Source organism: Callithrix jacchus, chromosome 10 (assembly GCF_049354715.1).
Source record: "Callithrix jacchus isolate 240 chromosome 10, calJac240_pri, whole genome shotgun sequence".
In the NCBI taxonomy this organism is placed as follows: Eukaryota; Metazoa; Chordata; class Mammalia; order Primates; family Cebidae; genus Callithrix; species Callithrix jacchus.
Window position 1 is genome coordinate 56,181,824 of NC_133511.1, and position 19,464 is coordinate 56,201,287.

General features: G+C 37.1%; 1 protein-coding gene and 1 pseudogene across 48 annotated transcripts in view; both read left to right on the plus strand.

The window, feature by feature from the left end:
* DLG2 (discs large MAGUK scaffold protein 2) overlaps nucleotides 1–19,464 on the plus strand; it is a 2,299,762-nt gene that overhangs the window by 1,575,957 nt on the left and 704,341 nt on the right. For all 47 annotated transcript variants that reach the window (XM_078340083.1, XM_078340084.1, XM_054241373.2 and 44 more), the window contains one exon: nucleotides 11,131–11,181. In XM_078340083.1, the coding sequence (XP_078196209.1) occupies nucleotides 11,131–11,181 (51 nt within the window). The remainder of the gene's footprint in view (nucleotides 1–11,130; nucleotides 11,182–19,464) is intronic.
* Nucleotides 14,037–19,133, plus strand: LOC144578084 (developmentally-regulated GTP-binding protein 1 pseudogene; annotated as a pseudogene). Its single transcript, XR_013523191.1, has one exon. The product of XR_013523191.1 is annotated as a developmentally-regulated GTP-binding protein 1 pseudogene (transcript).

Sequence of the window (19,464 nt, forward strand, 5' to 3'; positions counted from 1 at the left end):
GGACCTAACCAGTATATGGAAAATTTTAGGCATTCAAAAATACTTTTCTAAATTAAAGAGAATTTCAGTAAGCATAGATTAAGTTAAAACATTTAAGGCAGGGTGTGTGCCATTAGTAAAAATACCAAAGGGAGGAGGTGTTCAGTGCCATTACTTGGGTAGAAAATGTTTCTGAAGATGAGAAATGGGGTATTTAGCTAGAAAGATAGATTGGGGACAGCTGGTGGATGGTATAAAATGTTCTCTGGGGATTAAAAAAATTATTGAAGCTACTTGAGCAGCAAAATTCCATGCTGAAAAATTTAGGTAAATAAACCTCAAAGGATGTGAAGAATAGATTGATGTTGAAAATCAACAGGGGAATAAATATTTTTAGGAAGTGATACCAATGTTCTTAAGTAAGTGACAATTTGGGCATGAAAGAGGATGGTGGGAAATGATAACAAATGTAAACGATGTGTAAAATAAAAGGAATCCCCTTAACAGTGATACAAAGTAGACCGAAGGAAATTATGGTTATAGTTAGGCAAGAGGATCAGTTCTGTTTTAGATATATTGAGACCAGGGCAATACTTAAGTATTTATTCAGAAAAAAAGCGGGGAGGGGTGAAGTGAATACTCAGGCAGATTATAAAAACAACCAGGGGCAGAGCTTGGTAAATGGTCATATCTGGCAGGAGTAAAATCAATGGTCATCATTGCCGTGGACAGAGTGGTAGGGAGGAGACTAGCAAGGATAGATCCTGTGATGGAAGGAAAGGGAAGTTGCAAGTGGTGGTACCAAATACTGCGTGATAGCCAGGGCACGTGAAGACTGGGAAAGATCACTGATTCAGATGTGAAAAGGCTTCTGCTGATATTCTGGGTTTCACTTTTGTATAATAGTGGAAAACAAACAAACTGCAGAGGATTGAAGAGAGAGGGGATGGAGTGGAGAATATTGGTATTTTTCCTCATGCTACAGTCATATTAAGCCCAGGTGAAAGAAAATATTCTTGACTATCTGGTTAGGTCATCATATTTGTAAAGGCTCATCTTTTGGCTCAGCGCTCAGTTTTAATGTTCCTAAATATTTTGGCCATGTGCTTTGAGTTCTTGATTCTTTTGGACACTTGCTTGCAAATGACCACATGATGTGCATAGAGGAGTGGTGAGGTGAGGGAGATTTGTTGGGACAAAAACCTTGTATATGGTGATGCCTTACAACCATTGATCAGTTGTGTTGTTAACACCATTTACTGTTCTCAAAGGGCATGTACAAACTCATGAAATATTTAAACCCAAAGAACAAAACAAGCTGCATCAGGCTGGAGCCAAGTGAATGCATTAAAACCACCTGTTATTCTCCATCCTGCACATGGTGCAAAACAAGGGAGCAGAGCTGGGAGAAAATGGTCTCCTTCCAAATCAGAGGCAAATCCAGTTCTGAACATGCTAAGTAACTATATTTGTTCCTTTGTTACAAAAGCCTTTAATCAAGACAACTTTGTATATGGAAAATGATTATTTTATACATATAAGAACACTAAGCTACTTTTCTTAATTTCTTCTGGCAGAAATTCTGATAAAAATTTATTACAGTTTTATAGATGAAAAGCCACTAATTACAAAAAACCTTGTGGTTTCTAATTAAAATTTTAAAAACATAATAGTTATTAAGTCTATGATTATTTTTCTAGATCCAAAGTTGTGTTTATTACAAAGACTTAGTAACAAATGCAGATAAATTTTTTAAAAGAAAATTACTTAAGAGGCAGATGTGGTGACTCACACCTGTAATCCCAGCACTTTGGGAGGCTGAATCACCTGAGGTCAGGAGTTCAAAACCATCCTGGCCAACAGGGCAAAACCTCATCTCTACTAAAAATACAAAAATTAACTGGGCATGGTGGCAGGTACCTGTAATACTGGCTACTTGGGAGGCTGAGGAAGGAGAATAGCTTGAACTTGGGAGGCAGAGGTTGCAGTGAGCCAAGATCATCCACTGCACTCCAGCCTGGACAACACGGCAAGACTCTATCTCAAAAAAAAAAAATTACTTAATGGAACAGATTATAGTGTACTGATTAATTTTTTCTTTATGTGGTAGAATCTATGATTTTGCATTCACTGAGCTCAAAAGTTTTTAAATTAAGATTAGAAATTTTAACTTGAAATCAGAGTTTACTGGTAGAACATATTCAGGTGAATAATAAGAATAGTGATCTTACCAAACTTAGAATCTTAACTAAGAATATCAATAATTGTTTATATAGTTTGTGAGTGTGTAAAGAAAGGAATAATGAATTCTGATTAGGTTTTTATAATACTGTATATTTTAAACCAGTCTCATTATAACTTCATAGTATTCATAAAATAACCAGATGTATACCTTACATTAAAACAGGTTCTCTAAAAAGCTGAAGCAGAAAATCTTTTGCTTACTACTAATAGGTGTTTAAATAAGTAATTTTGACACTTACACAAATGTGTGTAATGCATAACAAAGATGCATTCGAACAGCTTGTAAGTGAAGAACTGTTAGGAATTCAGGTCTTTTGGATTCCAGAATCTAAGTTTTTAATTTCTGTGTGACAATGCCTGGTAACTTGAAGAAAGGGCCTGTTTTTGATCACTGTCTTTAGTGAAAATAGTCTAGGAGAAGGGATATTAGTTAAAGAAGGTGATGGACAATCTAGTTGTATTAATGCAAACCTCAGGCTTTTTTTAAAGCTTCCATGCTGGTGGATTGACTTTCACTTTTTCAGCACTCAACTGATTTTCATATATTGAGCAAAGAAAATTTGACCCAGCAATCCCACTACTGGTCATCTACCCAAAGGAAAATAAATCATTATTTCAAAAAGTTACTTGCACTCATATATTTATTGCAGCTCTATTCACAATACCACAGATCTGGAGTTAACCTCAGTGTCCATCAAGGGATGATTGGATAAAAAAAATTTGGTACATAAATACAATGGAATACTATTCAGACATAAAAAAGAATAAAATCCTGTCTTTTGCAGCAATATGGATATAACTGGAGGCCATTATCTTAAGTAAAATAACTGAGAAACAGAGTCAAATATGACATATTCCCACTTACAAGTGGGAGCTACATAATGTGTAGAGTAATAGACATTGGAAACTTTGGAAGGATGAGAAGGTGGGAACAGAATGAGGGATAAGAAATTACTCAATAGATACAACGTATCTTAAGTGATCCTTACACTAAAAGCCCAGACTTCACCACTAGGCAGTGTATCCATGTAACAAAATGGTACTTGTACCCCTTAAATTCATACAAATTTTAAAAATACAGTGAAATGTGGTAAAAAGATGGGAATAAAGAGCACCAGCCTCCTCAAGGGTTTTCTTTTGAATTGAAGTAGAGCAAAACTTTTTTTACCTTTTTTTCCTTTTTAGAGAGAAACGGCTACTCCCCCACACACACACCCCCAACCCCCCAGAAACCTGATACTTGAGGAGTAGAAATGGATAAAATGCTTATGGTAATGTCCTTGAGTTGAGCCAAGAAGAGGAGTGATACTACTTAGTTTTCTCTCTGTTGGGACACTTTATAGATTAAAGAGAAGAGCTAAGACAGAGATACTCAGAGGTCAGGATAGCCTGGTAGAATTACGGGGTTGCCAGTTAGGATCTTTAGAATAAACAGTAATAGAAAAATTACAATAATGATTGGTCAGGTTCAGTAGGTGAGAAGATAAGCCCTGTTGCTAGAAGGTCAGGGCTGGGAGGGACCTCAGAGTTTATCTGTCTGCATGAGCAAGTTAAAGCATCATGACATGCACAAGGTTACCTAGCATGTTAAATCACAGAATCAAGAGTACGATGCAAGCATTCTGATTCTAAGGCCAGTGCTCTCTCCAGCAGAACATTCTGAAGATGTGATTAATATTGCTCCCTCTGCTTTGACAGGCCTACAAATTCTCATGAACACCTGCCCAAGAACACATTCAGCTCATCCCATCTCCTCTATGAAAACTTTTCTGACTCACTCCTGGTAGAATCATCTATTATCTCTGTGCCTCTCTGTACCTGCTGCAACCTATAGACCTCTCCCATAGCACTTATGTTGCTTTGTTACATGTTTCCATTTACTTGTCTCTATCTGCTAAACTGAGTTATTTGAGAGCAGGAACCATATTTCACTCATCTTTGTATCTCCAGGGCCCATCATTATACCTAGCACATGGTAGGTACTAAGTATTAATGTATTTGATTAATGTTTTCAGTATTTAAGTTGGAGATTATTTTTAAAATTTGCAAAAATTTCCTGAGATGGGAAGTAAATTCAAGACGTATTTTTTCATGGGAAAGGATAGCTGTTGTTAGGGGCTGCTCATACTTATATAAAGATACAATTTAAAGACAACTCAAATTTTTGGAGTTCATAGGTGATGGGTCTAAAGATACTTTTGGAGACTTATGAACAAGGCATGGTGCCAGAAGGTACAGGGTAAAAAAAGGATAATATATAACCTGTGTTCTCATGAAGATAAGGATGTAAGAAATGCCATCAGAATAGCTTTAAGAAAGTGAGTGCCAATAGCAGGGCAACATAATGGTCAATATTGGGCAAGGGAATATTTTTAAAAAGTGAAGAGTGAGTGAACAGAAGACTGGGAGAAAGTTTAGTTGAGATAATTTTTTTTTTTTGAGACCAAGTCTCACTCTGTTGCTCAGGCTGGAGTACAGTGATGTGATCTTGGCTCACTGCAAACTCTACCTCCTGGCTTCGAGTGATCGTGCCTCAGCCTCCAGAGTAGTTGGGACTGTAGGTGTGAGCCACCACTCCCAGCTAATTTTTGTATGTTTAGTAGAGGGTTTCATCATGTTGGCCACGCTGGTTACGAACTCCTGACCTCCAATGATCCACGAGCCTTGACCTCCCAGAGTGCTGAGAGTATAGGCGTGAGCCACCATACCTGGTCAAAATAGTATTTTGAGTGGTCCCACTCACTTAATTTGAGAATGAAAGCTAACATAATTCCTTTACACAAGGCAGCACATCTTCGATGGATTTAAGAAAAAGATGTTTGGGTTAGGAAAGGGTTTTAGTAGATTTTATAGAAACAGACAAGTTTGTTTGCTTAAGTTATGTATTACTGAATAAGTTAGCAAATATTCAGTATTTGATAAAGTAAATTTTTTGACCGTTATAGATTTGTAATTCAGAACTAATAATAACAGCTCTCATTAAAGACCTGCTTTGTGCCAAACAGTTAATGTGTGTAATATTATTTATTCCTACCAAGAATTTTATGAAGTAGGAACTGAGAAGATAATTGTGTAAGATTTTAGCTAAAATCTCTTTAATCACTTAAGATGTGTGATAATTCACATAAATTATCTAATTTAATCCTTACAATAACCATATGAGGAAGAACTATTACACATAAAGAAACTGAGGTTTTAAGAGATTAAGGAAGTTGCCCAAACTCACATTCATTAAAAATGTTGGAAAGGGGATTCAAATCTATTTCTTTTCTTACTCTGGAAGTCATATTTTTACCTACTGAGTATCAGATTGTATATAGGCTCAAGTGTGAAAAACAGTAAAGCATCATGACATATTTACTATAGGAGATACTCCAAAAAAAGGGAAGGATGAATTTTGGCAAGGTACTAAAAAAGAGGAATGCAAATGAGTGTGTACATAGGTGTGTGTGTGTGTGTAGCTTTTCTGGGGCATTTGATGATGATGGGACCCTGTAAAATCAGGGCTTCTGAGAAGAGCCAGTCTCAGAGGTGAGGATGAATAAACGAGGAATGGCAAAAGGCCAAGGCCCCATAGGCATGGCATCCCCATTAGCAACCAAGGTCTTCTTTGAGTGCATCAGGTTTAACCTATCTAAAAATCTCATTTATTGATTTCTTGATTCATCTGCTTACTCACTCACATAGTCATCATGCTAGCCGCTGTAATGTATGCTACATCTGTGGATGAAGCAAAGCGGCATTGCCCCACCTTATTCTGGAGGTGGCAGGAAGCCATGAAAACCAGATGTCCCACTTTGCATGATTATCACATTCCTCGCAAAGTCCAATTGTAGTATTAGATGCTGAAACAATAACAATCAGAGGTATACCTTGTTAACCATATCATAATTTCTTATAATAAGGAGAAGGATTAGTACATCATCTATCATGTTCTCCACTACTAACTGATTTACTCTATGTAAACAACAAATAGAAATAGATCTGCACATACGTTGCACGTGGCAATAGTGGCACTGCAGCTTTAGTCTACCTCTATGTTTTAAATATTAGATATCACACTTCTGTGAGGCCTTAATATATTTGTGTTTTGGTTGTGTGTTTCTTTAGAATATAGCTATATCTTAAAATATTTCCCAGTGTCTATCACTGTTCTTGGCACTTTATGCATGGTTCTTTGAGTGGAATTGTGTTTAGTGTAAAAAAGTGAATGCTTTGATATCCTTGTTTCAGCATTTGTTATAATATGTGACACACAGATATATAAAATTTATTCATCTCAGGCCAGGGGCGATGGCTCACACCTGTAATCCCAGCACTTTGGGAGGCCAAAGCAGGTGGATCTCTTGAGGTCATGAGTTTGAGACCAACCTGGTCAATATGATGAAATCCCATCTCTACTAAATATACAAAATTATCCAAGCATGGTGGCGCATGCCTGTAATCCCAGCTACTTGCTAGGCTGAGGTAGGAGAATCGTTTGAATCTGGGATGTGGAAGTTGGACTGAGCCAAGATCATGGCACCGTACTCCAGCCTGATCAACAAGACTGAAACTTCATCTTAAAAAAAAAAAAATTATTCATCCTATGGTTTAGTGTATCCTTAGCCTTAATGAAACCACAAAGGTGGCAGAAAAGCAAAAAAAATCAGTGAAATCACTATTTAAGATTCCAATAAAACAACATTAAAATATGGAATAGTTCACATGTGTTATTTATGGAGAACCTCTTTTCAGAAGATAAAAATATATATCAAAATCAAATTATATCATCATCCAGGCAGGTGGTTATACTATGCTACCACTGAAGTGGGAAAAAAAGCAATAAAATTAACTATAAGCTGTTGGAGAAAAGCAAACATGTAATGCATACAACACTCATGAAATTAGAATTTTGAATATCAAGTTTAAATTTGAGTGGGCTGTGGGTCATTCTCTTGACTTAACTGCCATGTGATTCCAGGAAGGCTACATGCCCAGAACAGTACAGGACAGTATGTGACATCAGTTTGATTTTCTGGTCACCAGAGAAACCTACCAGCTGTCACCACAGAACCATAATCAAGTATTTTAAACACACACACACGCGCGTGCGTGTACACACACACACACACACACACACACACACATTTTTCCAACACTGAAAAATTTCATCTATTTGACTGACTCTCCAAATCTGAAAATGTCAATCCTCTCATTTTTCTAGTTCTCAAAGTGGAGAGGTGGCTGTGACAGTTAGGGCTAGAAATGGAGTAACAGAAAACCCAACTGTGAAGCTCTCCAGGCCCCAAACTATCAGTAGCATAAAACATGACCAAGGTACTTAAATATTACTATAAGTGTTTCTGTACAAGAAAAGAAAATGGATTCAGCAGAACTCTTTTAAGGAAAAGACCTTTTGAATTGAAAATCATATGTTGATAAACTGATTGGAAATACAGTGAGACAACAAGGCAAGTTCAGACAATCATAGATTGTCTGCAAACCCTCCAGAAGATAATGGGAGCCATTTACAACAGTTTTGATTTTGCTGAGTGAGGATATACAAGATTATAGTTGGGGTGAATTACTGTAGATGACTCTTGGTGTTTCATCATTCAGTAATCAACCACTCTAGAGAGTTCATTTCAAAGTAAAGTCAGAATAAGTATTTTTAAAATACTGTACTGGTTTGAAAAGGCACTACATTTTTACAAATTAAGATGGAGGTATTTTTTATTTTATTTTACTTTTTTTGTGATGTTGTCTTACTATGTCAATGCAGTGGCATGAACTCTGCTCACTGCATGGGGTTCAAGAGATTCCTCTGCCTCAGCCTACTGAGTCGCTGGAACTACAGGTGTAATCTTTTGTATTTTAGTTGAGACGTGGTTTCACCATGTTGGACATGATGGTTTCAATCTCCTGATTTCATGATCCACCTGCCTCAGCCTCCCGAATGGCTGGGATACAGGTGCGAGCCACCATGTCCAGCCCTATGGAGGTATTCTTTTTTTCTGTCTCATTCTTTCCCTCAAGATCTTTGCCATTTCTTGTCTTAGGAGTCCTTTGGCAGAACAGAGACCACCCTCTCCTAGGAATGAGCGAATGGAGAGAGTAGGGCCTTTCCAATGTCTTTGCTGAACTCCCTCAATGGTTCTTGTGATTCCATGCTTTAAATGCTCCTCAGGTAAACGTTGCAATGATGCCTCACCTACGCTAAAAACCCTTCACACTTCTCTAATTTCACCAAAGCTTGCTGTACACATGGGATGCTTTGTTTTAAAAGCAAAGTTTCATTTCAACCTTGATGGCATGATCCCTCCTTGTGAAAAGAACCTGGATACTGTTGAATTAGACAAATGATATTATTTTCTTGGGTTGAAAATGAAAATCCCATGAGGTAAATATAAGCCTGCAATAGTTTGGGTAGCTGACTAGGGATCTTTGGAATACCAATTAGGATATGTGTATATAATACTTCTAAAATCTAAGAGTGAGCATTTATGATCCTAGAAATGTTAAGCATAGGTTTTGATAGGCCACAGCTATGCAATGTATGCCTCTGAAATATTCCTGTCTTTTAAGCACTTCCTACCGGAATTTCTTTCACTGAGCCTTAAGATATTTATTACTAGAGGCTTGTTTTTCTCTCTTAGAAGTTGTTTTTTCTCGCCAGTTTGCAGCACTTTAATAATGTGAAGTGATTCACTATAGAGAAGCACTGAAGCAAAGAAAAGCTTCCTGGAGACATATATTGAGGGAATGAAAACATATCACATTAATTCAGCCTTCCCCTTTTGTCCTCTTCCTATCGACTACAGAAAATTATCTTAAAAAACATTCATATGGAAACATACATATACAAGGAGTTTGAAGTGTGTGTCTGTGTGTGTGGGTCTGTGTGTTTTACGTTTGTGTATGCAAAACAAAACCCTCTAGACAGCTGCTAAAGCTTTCTGACATCACCAGGTTCTTTTCTGTGAGTCATTAAGTTGCTGAAGCCTAGAAAATCAAATTTAGTTTAGGGCTGTTTGATAATGTAGTAAAACAGTACATTGTGATTCACCAATTAGCTCATGTAATTAGAAAATCAAAAACATGCGCTGAGTGGGTGGTGGGCTCCCCTAAGTAAGTCCGTTGTCATTGTCATGCTATGCTTTCACTGATTCACCTTTAGATGATAATACTACATTCACATTTTTTACAAAAGAGAATCCACAAATATCTATGTTTATAAATTACACAAGTAAATTAATTAGTTCAGTCACTCATTCATTCACTATATTTTCCTTAATTATTTTCTCTTTTTTTTTGAGGCAGAGTTTAGTTCTTGTTGCCCAGGCTGGAGTACAATGGCGTGATCTCGGCTTGCCACAACCTCCGGAGAATATAGGTTCAAATTATTCTCCTGCCTTAGTCTCCTGAGTAGCTGGGATTACAGGCATGCACCACCACACCTGGCTAATTTTTGTAGTTTTAGTAGAGATGGGGTTTCTTCGTGTTGGTCAGGCTGGTCTAAAACTCCTGAATTTAGGTGATCCATCTGCCTCGGCCTCCCAAAGTGCTGGGATTATAGGTGTGAACCACTGCACCCAGCCCTCCTTCTTTATTTTTTTGCCAGGCTCTGGGTTAGGCAACAGGGCTGACTATCTGGGCCTTGCCTGCATAGAACTCTCTATCCATGATACTGCTTAAATTCTTCTAAGATAGAAAAGTAAATTGAAGTTAGAAAACACAAAAGTAGTCTTTCTGGCTGATTACTGAATTCTAATGATATTGCCAAGACATGTATCAAAAATAAGAAACAACCAATGTGAGAATTTTCTTGCTTAGAGGTTTTGACTGCTTGGGAAGAATTATGTGATAGATAAAATTGTGAAAGGACTATTTGTTAGATGATGATGATGATGATGATGATAATGATTGAGATGGAGTCTCGCTCTTGTTGCCCAGGAAACTCTTGCCTCAGCCTACTGAGGAGCTAGGATAACAGGCATGCACCACCACACCCATCTAATTTTGTATTTTTAGTAGAGAGAGGGTTTCTCCATGTTGATCAGGCTGGTCTCAAACTCCTGACCTCAGGTGATCTCCCTGACTTGGCCTCCCAATCTGCTGGGATTACAGATGTGAGCCATCACTCCTGCCTGTTAGATTATTTTGAAACAACTTTTCATATACCTTCTGTGCACGTTTGTGGAAATCTAAGGTGCCTGGTTGTATTTAAAATGTATTTCTCTCTGTAAATTCAAATCAATACAAGGATTGGTTGGATGATTGAAACAGTTTGTCAATAGGAATTTCAAAATGTGTGTTACTTTGCTCTTTTCTTACTGCTACTGAGGTACATAGGTATGGTTATATGGTCCAGGGCTTTCCAATAAAGATAATAAAAGGATGATGGGGATGAATTGCCAGAGCTTGAGTCACTAAAGAAAAGGTATTCTTAGATGATGCAGTCATTTTCATGCATTTTACTACTCAAAAAAGAGACACTGTTGTGCTGCCATTATCATTGATTTTTTAAGGCCATATTTTAATGTTCAAACATAAAATTTAAAAAAATGAGAAAATTACTTTCCTCATAATCGTAAAATCGTAAAATTACCCTTCCATGATATGCTCTTTGTAAACTCACAATATGTATCTTGTATTATTACACCTCCCCACAAGAAAATCACAGAATTCTAAGGGAAGCAATCATCTTTGATTACTTTTGATTATTTTTATAGCATCTTATTCATACATTTTAGAATTGCTTGGAAAATATTTTATTTGAATGAAAATGCACAATCAGAAATATCAAGAAAATGTGGTTATTTATAGCTAGAATGAAAATTTAAGCCCCAAGCATTATTTAAAATGCAGCTGTCTCCTCCTCAACATATACTTAATAGTTCTCTTACTTTTTTTCCCTATTTACAGGTCAATGGGACAGAAATCGAATATGAATTTGAAGAAATTACTCTGGAGAGGGTAAGAAAAAAATTTTTAAATTCCAAAGCACCAATCTTACATTTCACATTCTATTCTACATCTTAATGGGTTATCTTGTGAAATTGTACAATTGTGTTTTGTAACCTGGAAGTTTCCCAAAGGACTCACAATGAGAATATTAATGAAATGCTTACAGTAGAAAGCATTGAGACAGAAGATCAAATAACAGAATGTTCTGTATGTAAATTTAACTTCCAGGATTAGGAGAAATGAATGGGAAAGTGAAATGTTTGAAGAGCTTGTATAGTACTTTGTTCTTGATGGTTTTATTCTTAGTGTTTGGTCTGTACATTATTTAGATATGTTATAAGATGTTCTCATTTTTGTAATATCAATACTGTCATCATAATTATAGTTACCATTTGCATTTCTTATTTAGTTAAAAAAAAACAAGTGGTGCATTGTAAAACTACTCCCATAGGAAAAAACACAGCAATCCCATAGAGCTCTGCAAATATGTTGATAGGGCCCTGGAAAACTTCTTTGACAAATTATGGAAACTGTGCAACACAATCCCAATATATTTAGATATTTTACAGAACAATAAGAGAAAGGCCAAAGACTATGTAGAAAAAAGTGACCAAAAGGCATTAACAGAACATTCACCAAAAAAGAAAAAGATTAAACACCTGAAAACCTGTTCAACCTCACTAAGAACAAAGGAAGACACTGAGAGCAAACAGTTTTTGCCTTTCCAACTGGTAAAAACCTAAAAGGAATATGAATATCCAGTGTCAGTGAGAGGTCCTGAAAAGCAATGCAACCCTAAAAGAGCAATTTGGAAACACAGATTAAAAGCCTTTAAAATGAATACACTTTCTGACCCAGCAATTGTACTCACAGGAATGGACAAATACACAAAGAATGTTCATATTGGCATGGTTTATAATAGTGAAGATTGAAAAAGGTATTTAATAATAAAAGAATAAATGTTTAAGTATTATATGTTCATATAATAGAAATTGTATTAAATATTGAAATAGTACTTTAGAAAAATATTGAATTACAAAGATACAAAGTCTACCTAGAGTTGATTATTAAATTAAAATTTAACTTTAAAAATTGCATTCAAAATATCCAATAGACACAAAGCTATGTAATGTAATATATATACATAAATACACTCATAGAGCCTGGAAGGATATACACCAAAATGTTATACATTTTGGTAGCTGACTCCTGTTAAGGATTTGGGGGTAATTTTTAATTTCTCCCTCTTGCTTACATTTATTCCATAAATCTATAACAAAAGCATATCACATTTGGTATAAGTAATAAAAATGCAGATGTTTTCAATAAGCCATCATTCAAGCATAAGATTCTAAACCTGCACTTTATTTCTTTTTTTTTTAGTTTGCTAATTATTCACTTTCCTGAGTCAGAGGATTTCTTATCTTCAGGCTGATTTTATCAAGTGCAAGTGGTTTTAAACAAAAATTTACATTGAAACTTAAGTGTTTCACAGATGGATTCTTTAAAACTTCCATTATAGACCTGATAATTGTATGCTGACTGGAGAAAAGAAAGGCTTATGGAAATTCAGCTCAAATGAGACAAAAGAACAACACATTTCTCCTAACTCATTAAGTTTCTCTCTAGAACAAGCTATATGATTTACAGAGTGAAGTACAAAATGAAAATGTGGGGCCTTTCTAAACATAGGACTCAATGCAGCTGAACAGGTCTCTTGCCCGTGAAGCTGAGCCTTCTCCCTTTTCCTCATCCAATAAACATCACCATCTTGAACAGAACACTATTTAGTTGCCCTGGTGTTAGAGGACAAAAAATAGAATCTACCCTTGGTATGAGAGAGAACATTTAGTAGGAGTCAGACAACTGTGGTTTCTAGTCCGGATTCTGATCTTACATGTTTCCTGATCTTCAGCATGTCCGCTTACCTCCCTGACTTCCTGCCTTGGGGTTCCTGACCATACTCTGAACTGTGTTACTGCCATTAACTGCCCCATCTCCAAAGCCCCTATGTCAAGCAACATCATCTCTCAACACTTCCTCCCTTCTGTTTGTATTATTTATTCTAGTACCCTCTCAATGTAACTTTAAAAACCCATTGAAACCTCAGATCATTGATTTTACCATTTCTACCCAGTTTTATAGAATTTTACAGCCTGGTCGAGGACACAGAAGTAAGTAGGCAAAAACTATGAAAATGAGTAGATTGCTCTCAATATGTGATCAGCATGAAGTAATTTTTTGAGGCATCATACCTGAGCTGGCTTATAGAGAGATGAGAGGGAGCAAACCATGTAAAAGGGAGTGGAAACCAGGCATAATAGCTAATGCTTCAGATTCCAGCTACTCAGGAGGCTGAGGCAGCGGGATCATTTGAGCCCAGTAGTTTAAAGCTGCAGAGAACTATGATTGTGCCACTGCACCTCCAGTCTGGACAATAGAATGAGACCTTGTCTCTAAAAAATAAAAATTTTTAAAAGAGGAGTGGAGGAAGGCCTCTCAGATAGGGAGTGGCAGGTGCAAACATTAACGAGCCCATGCAAATGTTAACATGCTCAATAAAAATTCACAAACATTATATAAATATATTCATTTATGTCTAAATACACACATGCTTGGGTAGTATCTCTGTATTGAATATTTATATTTGCATATATTTTAAACATACTTAAAATATACACTGATAATTTCACATACATAAACTTTGCAGTTCAGTTAAGAAATTTATCTATTACCAAAATTATTAAACTATAAGACTATGTAAAAACTGAAATTCTATCAAATACCTGCTTGAACCCTGCCTGTTTTTTTATTCATGTCACTACTATTAAAAATAGCTAAAGAGAGTAGCGCCTGGTGCCGGTGGCAGTTTGCCCGCGGGTGTGTGAAGAGAGACAGTCAGTGTGGAGGCCACAGGGTACTCGCCAGGATGAGCAGCACCTTAGCTAAGATCGCAGAGATAGAAGCTGAGATGGCTCGGACTCAAAAGAACAAGGCCACAGCACACCACCTAGGGCTGCTTAAGGCTCGTCTTGCTAAGCTTCGTCGAGAACTCATTACTCCAAAGGGTGGTGGTGGTGGAGGTCCAGGAGAAGGTTTTGATGTGGCCAAGACAGGTGATGCTCGAATTGGATTTGTTGGTTTTCCATCTGTGGGGAAGTCAACACTGCTTAGTAACCTGGCAGGGGTGTATTCTGAGGTAGCAGCCTATTGAATTCACTACTCTGACCACCATGCCTGGTGTCATCAGATACAAAGGTGCCAAGATCCAGCTCCTGGATCTCCCAGGTATCATTGAAAGTGCCAAGGATGGGAAAGGTAGAGGTCATCAAGTCATTGCAGTGGCCCGAACCTGTAACTTGATCCTGATTGTTTTGGATGTCCTGAAACCCTTGGGACATAAGAAGATAATTGAAAATGAACTGGAAGGCTTTGGCATTCGCTTGAACAGCAAACCCCCCAACATTGGCTTTAAGAAAAAGGACAAGGGAGGCATTAATCTCACAGCTACTTGCCCCCAGAGTGAGCTGAATGCTGAAACTGTGAAAAGCATTCTGGCCAAATACAAGATTCATAATGCTGATGTGACTCTACGTAGTGATGCTACAGCTGTGACCTCATTGATGTGGTGGAAGGAAACAGAGTTTATATCCCCTGTATCTATGTGTTAAATAAGATTGACCAAATCTCCATTGAGGAATTGGATATCATCTATAAGGTGCCTCACTGTGTATTCATCTCTGCCCATCACTGTTGGAATTTTGATGACCTATTGGAAAAGATCTGGGACTATCTGAAACTAGTGAGAATTTACACCAAACCCAAAGGCCAGTTACCAGATTACATATCCCCAGTGGTGCTTCCTTACTCCAGGACCACAGTGGAGGATTTCTGCATGAAGATTCACAAAAATCTTATCAAAGAATTTAAATATGCTCTGGTCTGGGGTCTCTCTGTGAAACACAATCCTCAGAAAGTGGGTAAAGACCATACGTTGGAGGATGAGGATGTCATTCAAATTGTGAAGAAGTGAAACCTTCCCCCTTTCCCATCTCTGCCGGGCGAACCACAACAGCCTTCGCCATGATCAAGCACCCTATCCCAGTTCTTTCTGGCTTTGACAGTCACTGGATCAGGATCCAGGGGAGGGAGATGGAGGCACCCAAACTGGATCTTCATTTGTCTTACCTTGGTGTCACTATGTATGCTGAACTGCATAAAAGACCTGGTAGGCTGGTCAGCTAAAAAAAAAAAAAAAAAAAAAAAAAAAAAAATAGCTAAAGAAACCTAGAAAAAATTAGAAATTTAGAAACTCAAAAGCTTTGTATTATTTGAAGTAACAGATCCTTAATTCTATTTGAAATTAGGAATTTTCATAAAGATCAACAATGTGAGCTAAAAGAATTTGGTCTAAATAAGTTAGATATCTAATGATTTTCTAATTATTTTGATATCCGGATGAACTGAAGAGGCCACTATTAGACAACTTTAATGGGTCTCTTCTTACCTGGCCGTTCACTAACACTATTTTTTAAATTCCCATATTACATGCCGTATATCCTAAACTTGCTTCTTCTATAGGAATTTGCATGATGCAATGAATCAGTCATTTTTCTTTGTCCTATAAATCATTTTGTTTTGGCACAGGTGAAATAATGACTAACAAAAGTCAATAATTTACATTTGAGGAAGTAGTTCAGATCTTTGAATTTTTTGACTAGTTGCAAAAAGAATCCTTAACTTGTCAGACAAAACATTCAAATAGTACCACATGGCTGTACATCCTGAAGCTGCTGGGAAAGCACTCCAAGTGTTTTTTACTTCAGTGAGGGTGAAGGAATATGAGAGTGAAAGAATATGAGAGTCATTTTAGCATCTTTGCAAAACTGTAATCATGCATGCTGATGAGGGTCGTAGAAGCATCATAAATCTATTCTCCATGCTTGGTCAACTAACTACTCTTAATACAAATTGAGTTGGGGGCACATAAGCCGTTAATTTCATGCGTGGAAAATGGATAAATTACTCAGAGTACACAAAGGCAGACTTTACTTAACTACACTTACTAATGTCATTAGAATCCAGGGTGTCAGGAAGTCTTGAGATATCAAAGGTGTCTATGGCTAAAAGGCTCAGATTGCGATGGTAAAAGGAATTTGCAGAATTATACTCTAGGCATCTTTGAATTCTCCCTTCTCTTTTGCATTTTCCCATCCGACAAAACACCAGGTACATTCTCCTATGATTCCAATATTCTTTTAAACTATTCTCTTCTCCATCAACATTGGCAGAATTTAGCCATTAATTATCTTAAATGGCATACCTGCATTCTTTCCCAAATCCTATGTATATGCAATATTGCATTCAAAGTGATGTCTTTAAAACATAAAAATGGTTAAGTCGTTTTTATCCTAAAATTTCTCTAAAGGCTCTTTATCGTCTTTAGGATAAGGTTTAAACTCTTATCTTATTGGTATCTTATCTGAGGCAACCATGGATGCCCTCTTCATCTTGCCAACCTCATTTATCTCTCAGAGCCCTAGTTCATATCTTCATGTGCAGTCACTCAGAACTACTTGTATTTATAGAAATATATTTATATAATATGTGTGAATTTGACAGTTTTATTGGCTTTGGTTAAAGGTATTGTAATAATTTTGTAATAAAAGTAAGCTTATAAAAACAGTAGCTGCTGGACCTTGACTACCAGTGGCCCCACACCCAAGACATCTGTCCACTCACCTGCACCTGGCATCGGGTGTGCACCCCCAGGGCAGACCCTTTAGCTCAGCAGGCTTTGGAGTTCACAGACAGCACTGATAGTGTCAACTTAAAGTAACACAGGGGACAAGGTGGCTGACTAAATGTAGGTGGGAGCACCTCTTGCACTAAAAGAAAACAAAATATTGAGCAAATCTTTACACTTCAAACAGATCTTTTGAAATAAAACATTGAAAGTTGATAGAGAGGTGATGTAGAAACCAAAGTAGAAGAGGGAGAAATCTGGGAACACTGCACAGAGTTGACAAGTTCCAGGGCCAGAATAGGACCTAAGGAAAACCATACATTGCTAATGAAACCCAATGCAGAAATCTAGTCATAAATGAAGAGCCTCAATGCTCTAAAAACATCCAGAAATTAATCCAAACAACTATACTCAACACATACCACAATTCAAATCTAAAAGAAATAAAGAATATAAACACAGGTCGGGTGCAATGGCTCATGCCTGTATTCCCAGCACTTTGGGAAGCCAAGGTGGGTGGATCACTTGAGGTCAGTAGTTTGAGACCACACTGGCCAACATGGTGAAACCCCTGTCTCTATTAAAAATACAAAAATTAGCTGGCAGGTTGGTGGGTGCCTGTAATCCTAGCTGCTTGGAAGGATGAGGCTTGAGAATCACTTAAACCCAGTAGGCAGAGGCTGCAGTGAACTGAGGCCATACCACTGCACTCCAGCCTGGGTGACAGAGCAGGACTTTGTCTCAAAAAAAAAAATAAATAAAATCAAAAAGCCTTGACCAAGTGATAGCAATATCAAATAAAGGAATACAGGCCTCTCAGATGAGAAAGAATCAGTACATGAACTCTGGCAATTCAAAAATTCAGATTATCTCCTTACCTCCAAATACATTTCTCCAAAGGAGACATTTATACAGCCAACAAACATATGAATCACTGGTCATTAGAGAAATGCAAATCAAAACAATGAGATACCATCTCATGCCAGTTAGAATGGTGATCATTAAAAAGTCAGGAGATCATTAAAAATATGCTGGAAAGGATGTGGAGAAGTAGGAACACTTTTACACTGTTGGTGGGAGTGTTAATTAGTTCAACCATTGTGGAAGACAGTATGGCAATTTCTCAAGAAATACCATTTGACCCAGCAATCCCATAACTGGGTATATGCCCAAAGGATTATAAATAATTCTATTATAAATACACATGCATGTGAATGTTTATTGCAGCACTGTTCACAATAGCAAAGACTTGGAACCAACCCAAATGCCCATCAGTGATAGACTGGATAAAGAAAATGTGGTGCATATACGCCATGGAATACTATGAGCCATAAAGAAATTAGTTCATGTCCTTTGCAGGGATAGGGATGAAGCTGGAAACCTCCAAATAAGTGCAGCAGTTCCCAACAGTAGTCCCTAACAAGACCGAAATGGCTGAAATGACAGACATAGAATTCAGAGTTCGGATGACTCAAGGAAACACAACAAAATTCAGGAGAAATCCAAGGAAGCCAGTAATACTATCCAAGAGTTGAAAGATGACAGAGCCATTTTAAGAAAGAACCAATTTTTTAAAAACAGCGTCCCATTCTATTGCCTAGACTGGAGTACAGTGTCTGTTTGTATCCTTCGTCCACTTTTTGATGAGGTTGTTTGTTTTTTTCTTGCAGATTTGTTTAAGTTCTTTGTAGATTCTGGATATTGGATATTAGCCCTTTGTCAGATGGGTAGATTGAAAAAATTTTCTCCCATTCTGGAGGTTGCCTGTTCACTCTAATGATAGTTTCTTTTGCTGTGCAGAAACTCTTTAGTTTAATTGGATCCCATTTGTCTATTTTGGCTTCTGTTACCATTGCTTTTGGTGTTTTAGCCATGAAGTCCTTGCCTACGCCTATGTCCTGAATGACTTTTGGGTGAACAAAAACATTAAGGCAGAAATCAAAAATTCTTTGAAATTAATGAAAACAGAGATGTGACATACTAAAATCTCTAGGATGCAGCAAAAGCACTGTTAAGAGGAAAGTTTATAGCATTAAATGCCTATATCAAGAAATTAGAAAGAGGAAAGATCTCACATTAACAATCCAACATTACACCTAGGGGATCTAGAAAAACAAGAACTAGCTAACCTCAAAGATAACAGAAAACATATACAAAGATCAGCAAAACCATTAGTTGTTTCTTTTAAAGGATAAACAAGATTTATAGACAACTAGCCAGAATAACAGAAAAAAAAAGAAGACCCAAATAAGCACAATCAGAAATGGCAGAGACAATGTCACAACTGATCCCACAGAAATACAAAAGGTCCTCAGAGACTATTGTGATTACCTCTATGCACAGAAGCTAGAAAATCTAGAGAAAATGGATAAATTCCTGGACATACAACCTCCTAAGTTTGAACCAAGAAGAAGTTGAAACCCTACATAGCCCAGTAATGAGTTCTAAAACTGAATCAGTAAAAACAAAACAATAACAACAACAAACACCTACCAACCAAGAAAAAATAAAGAGCTCTGCACCAGATGGATTTACAACCAAATTCT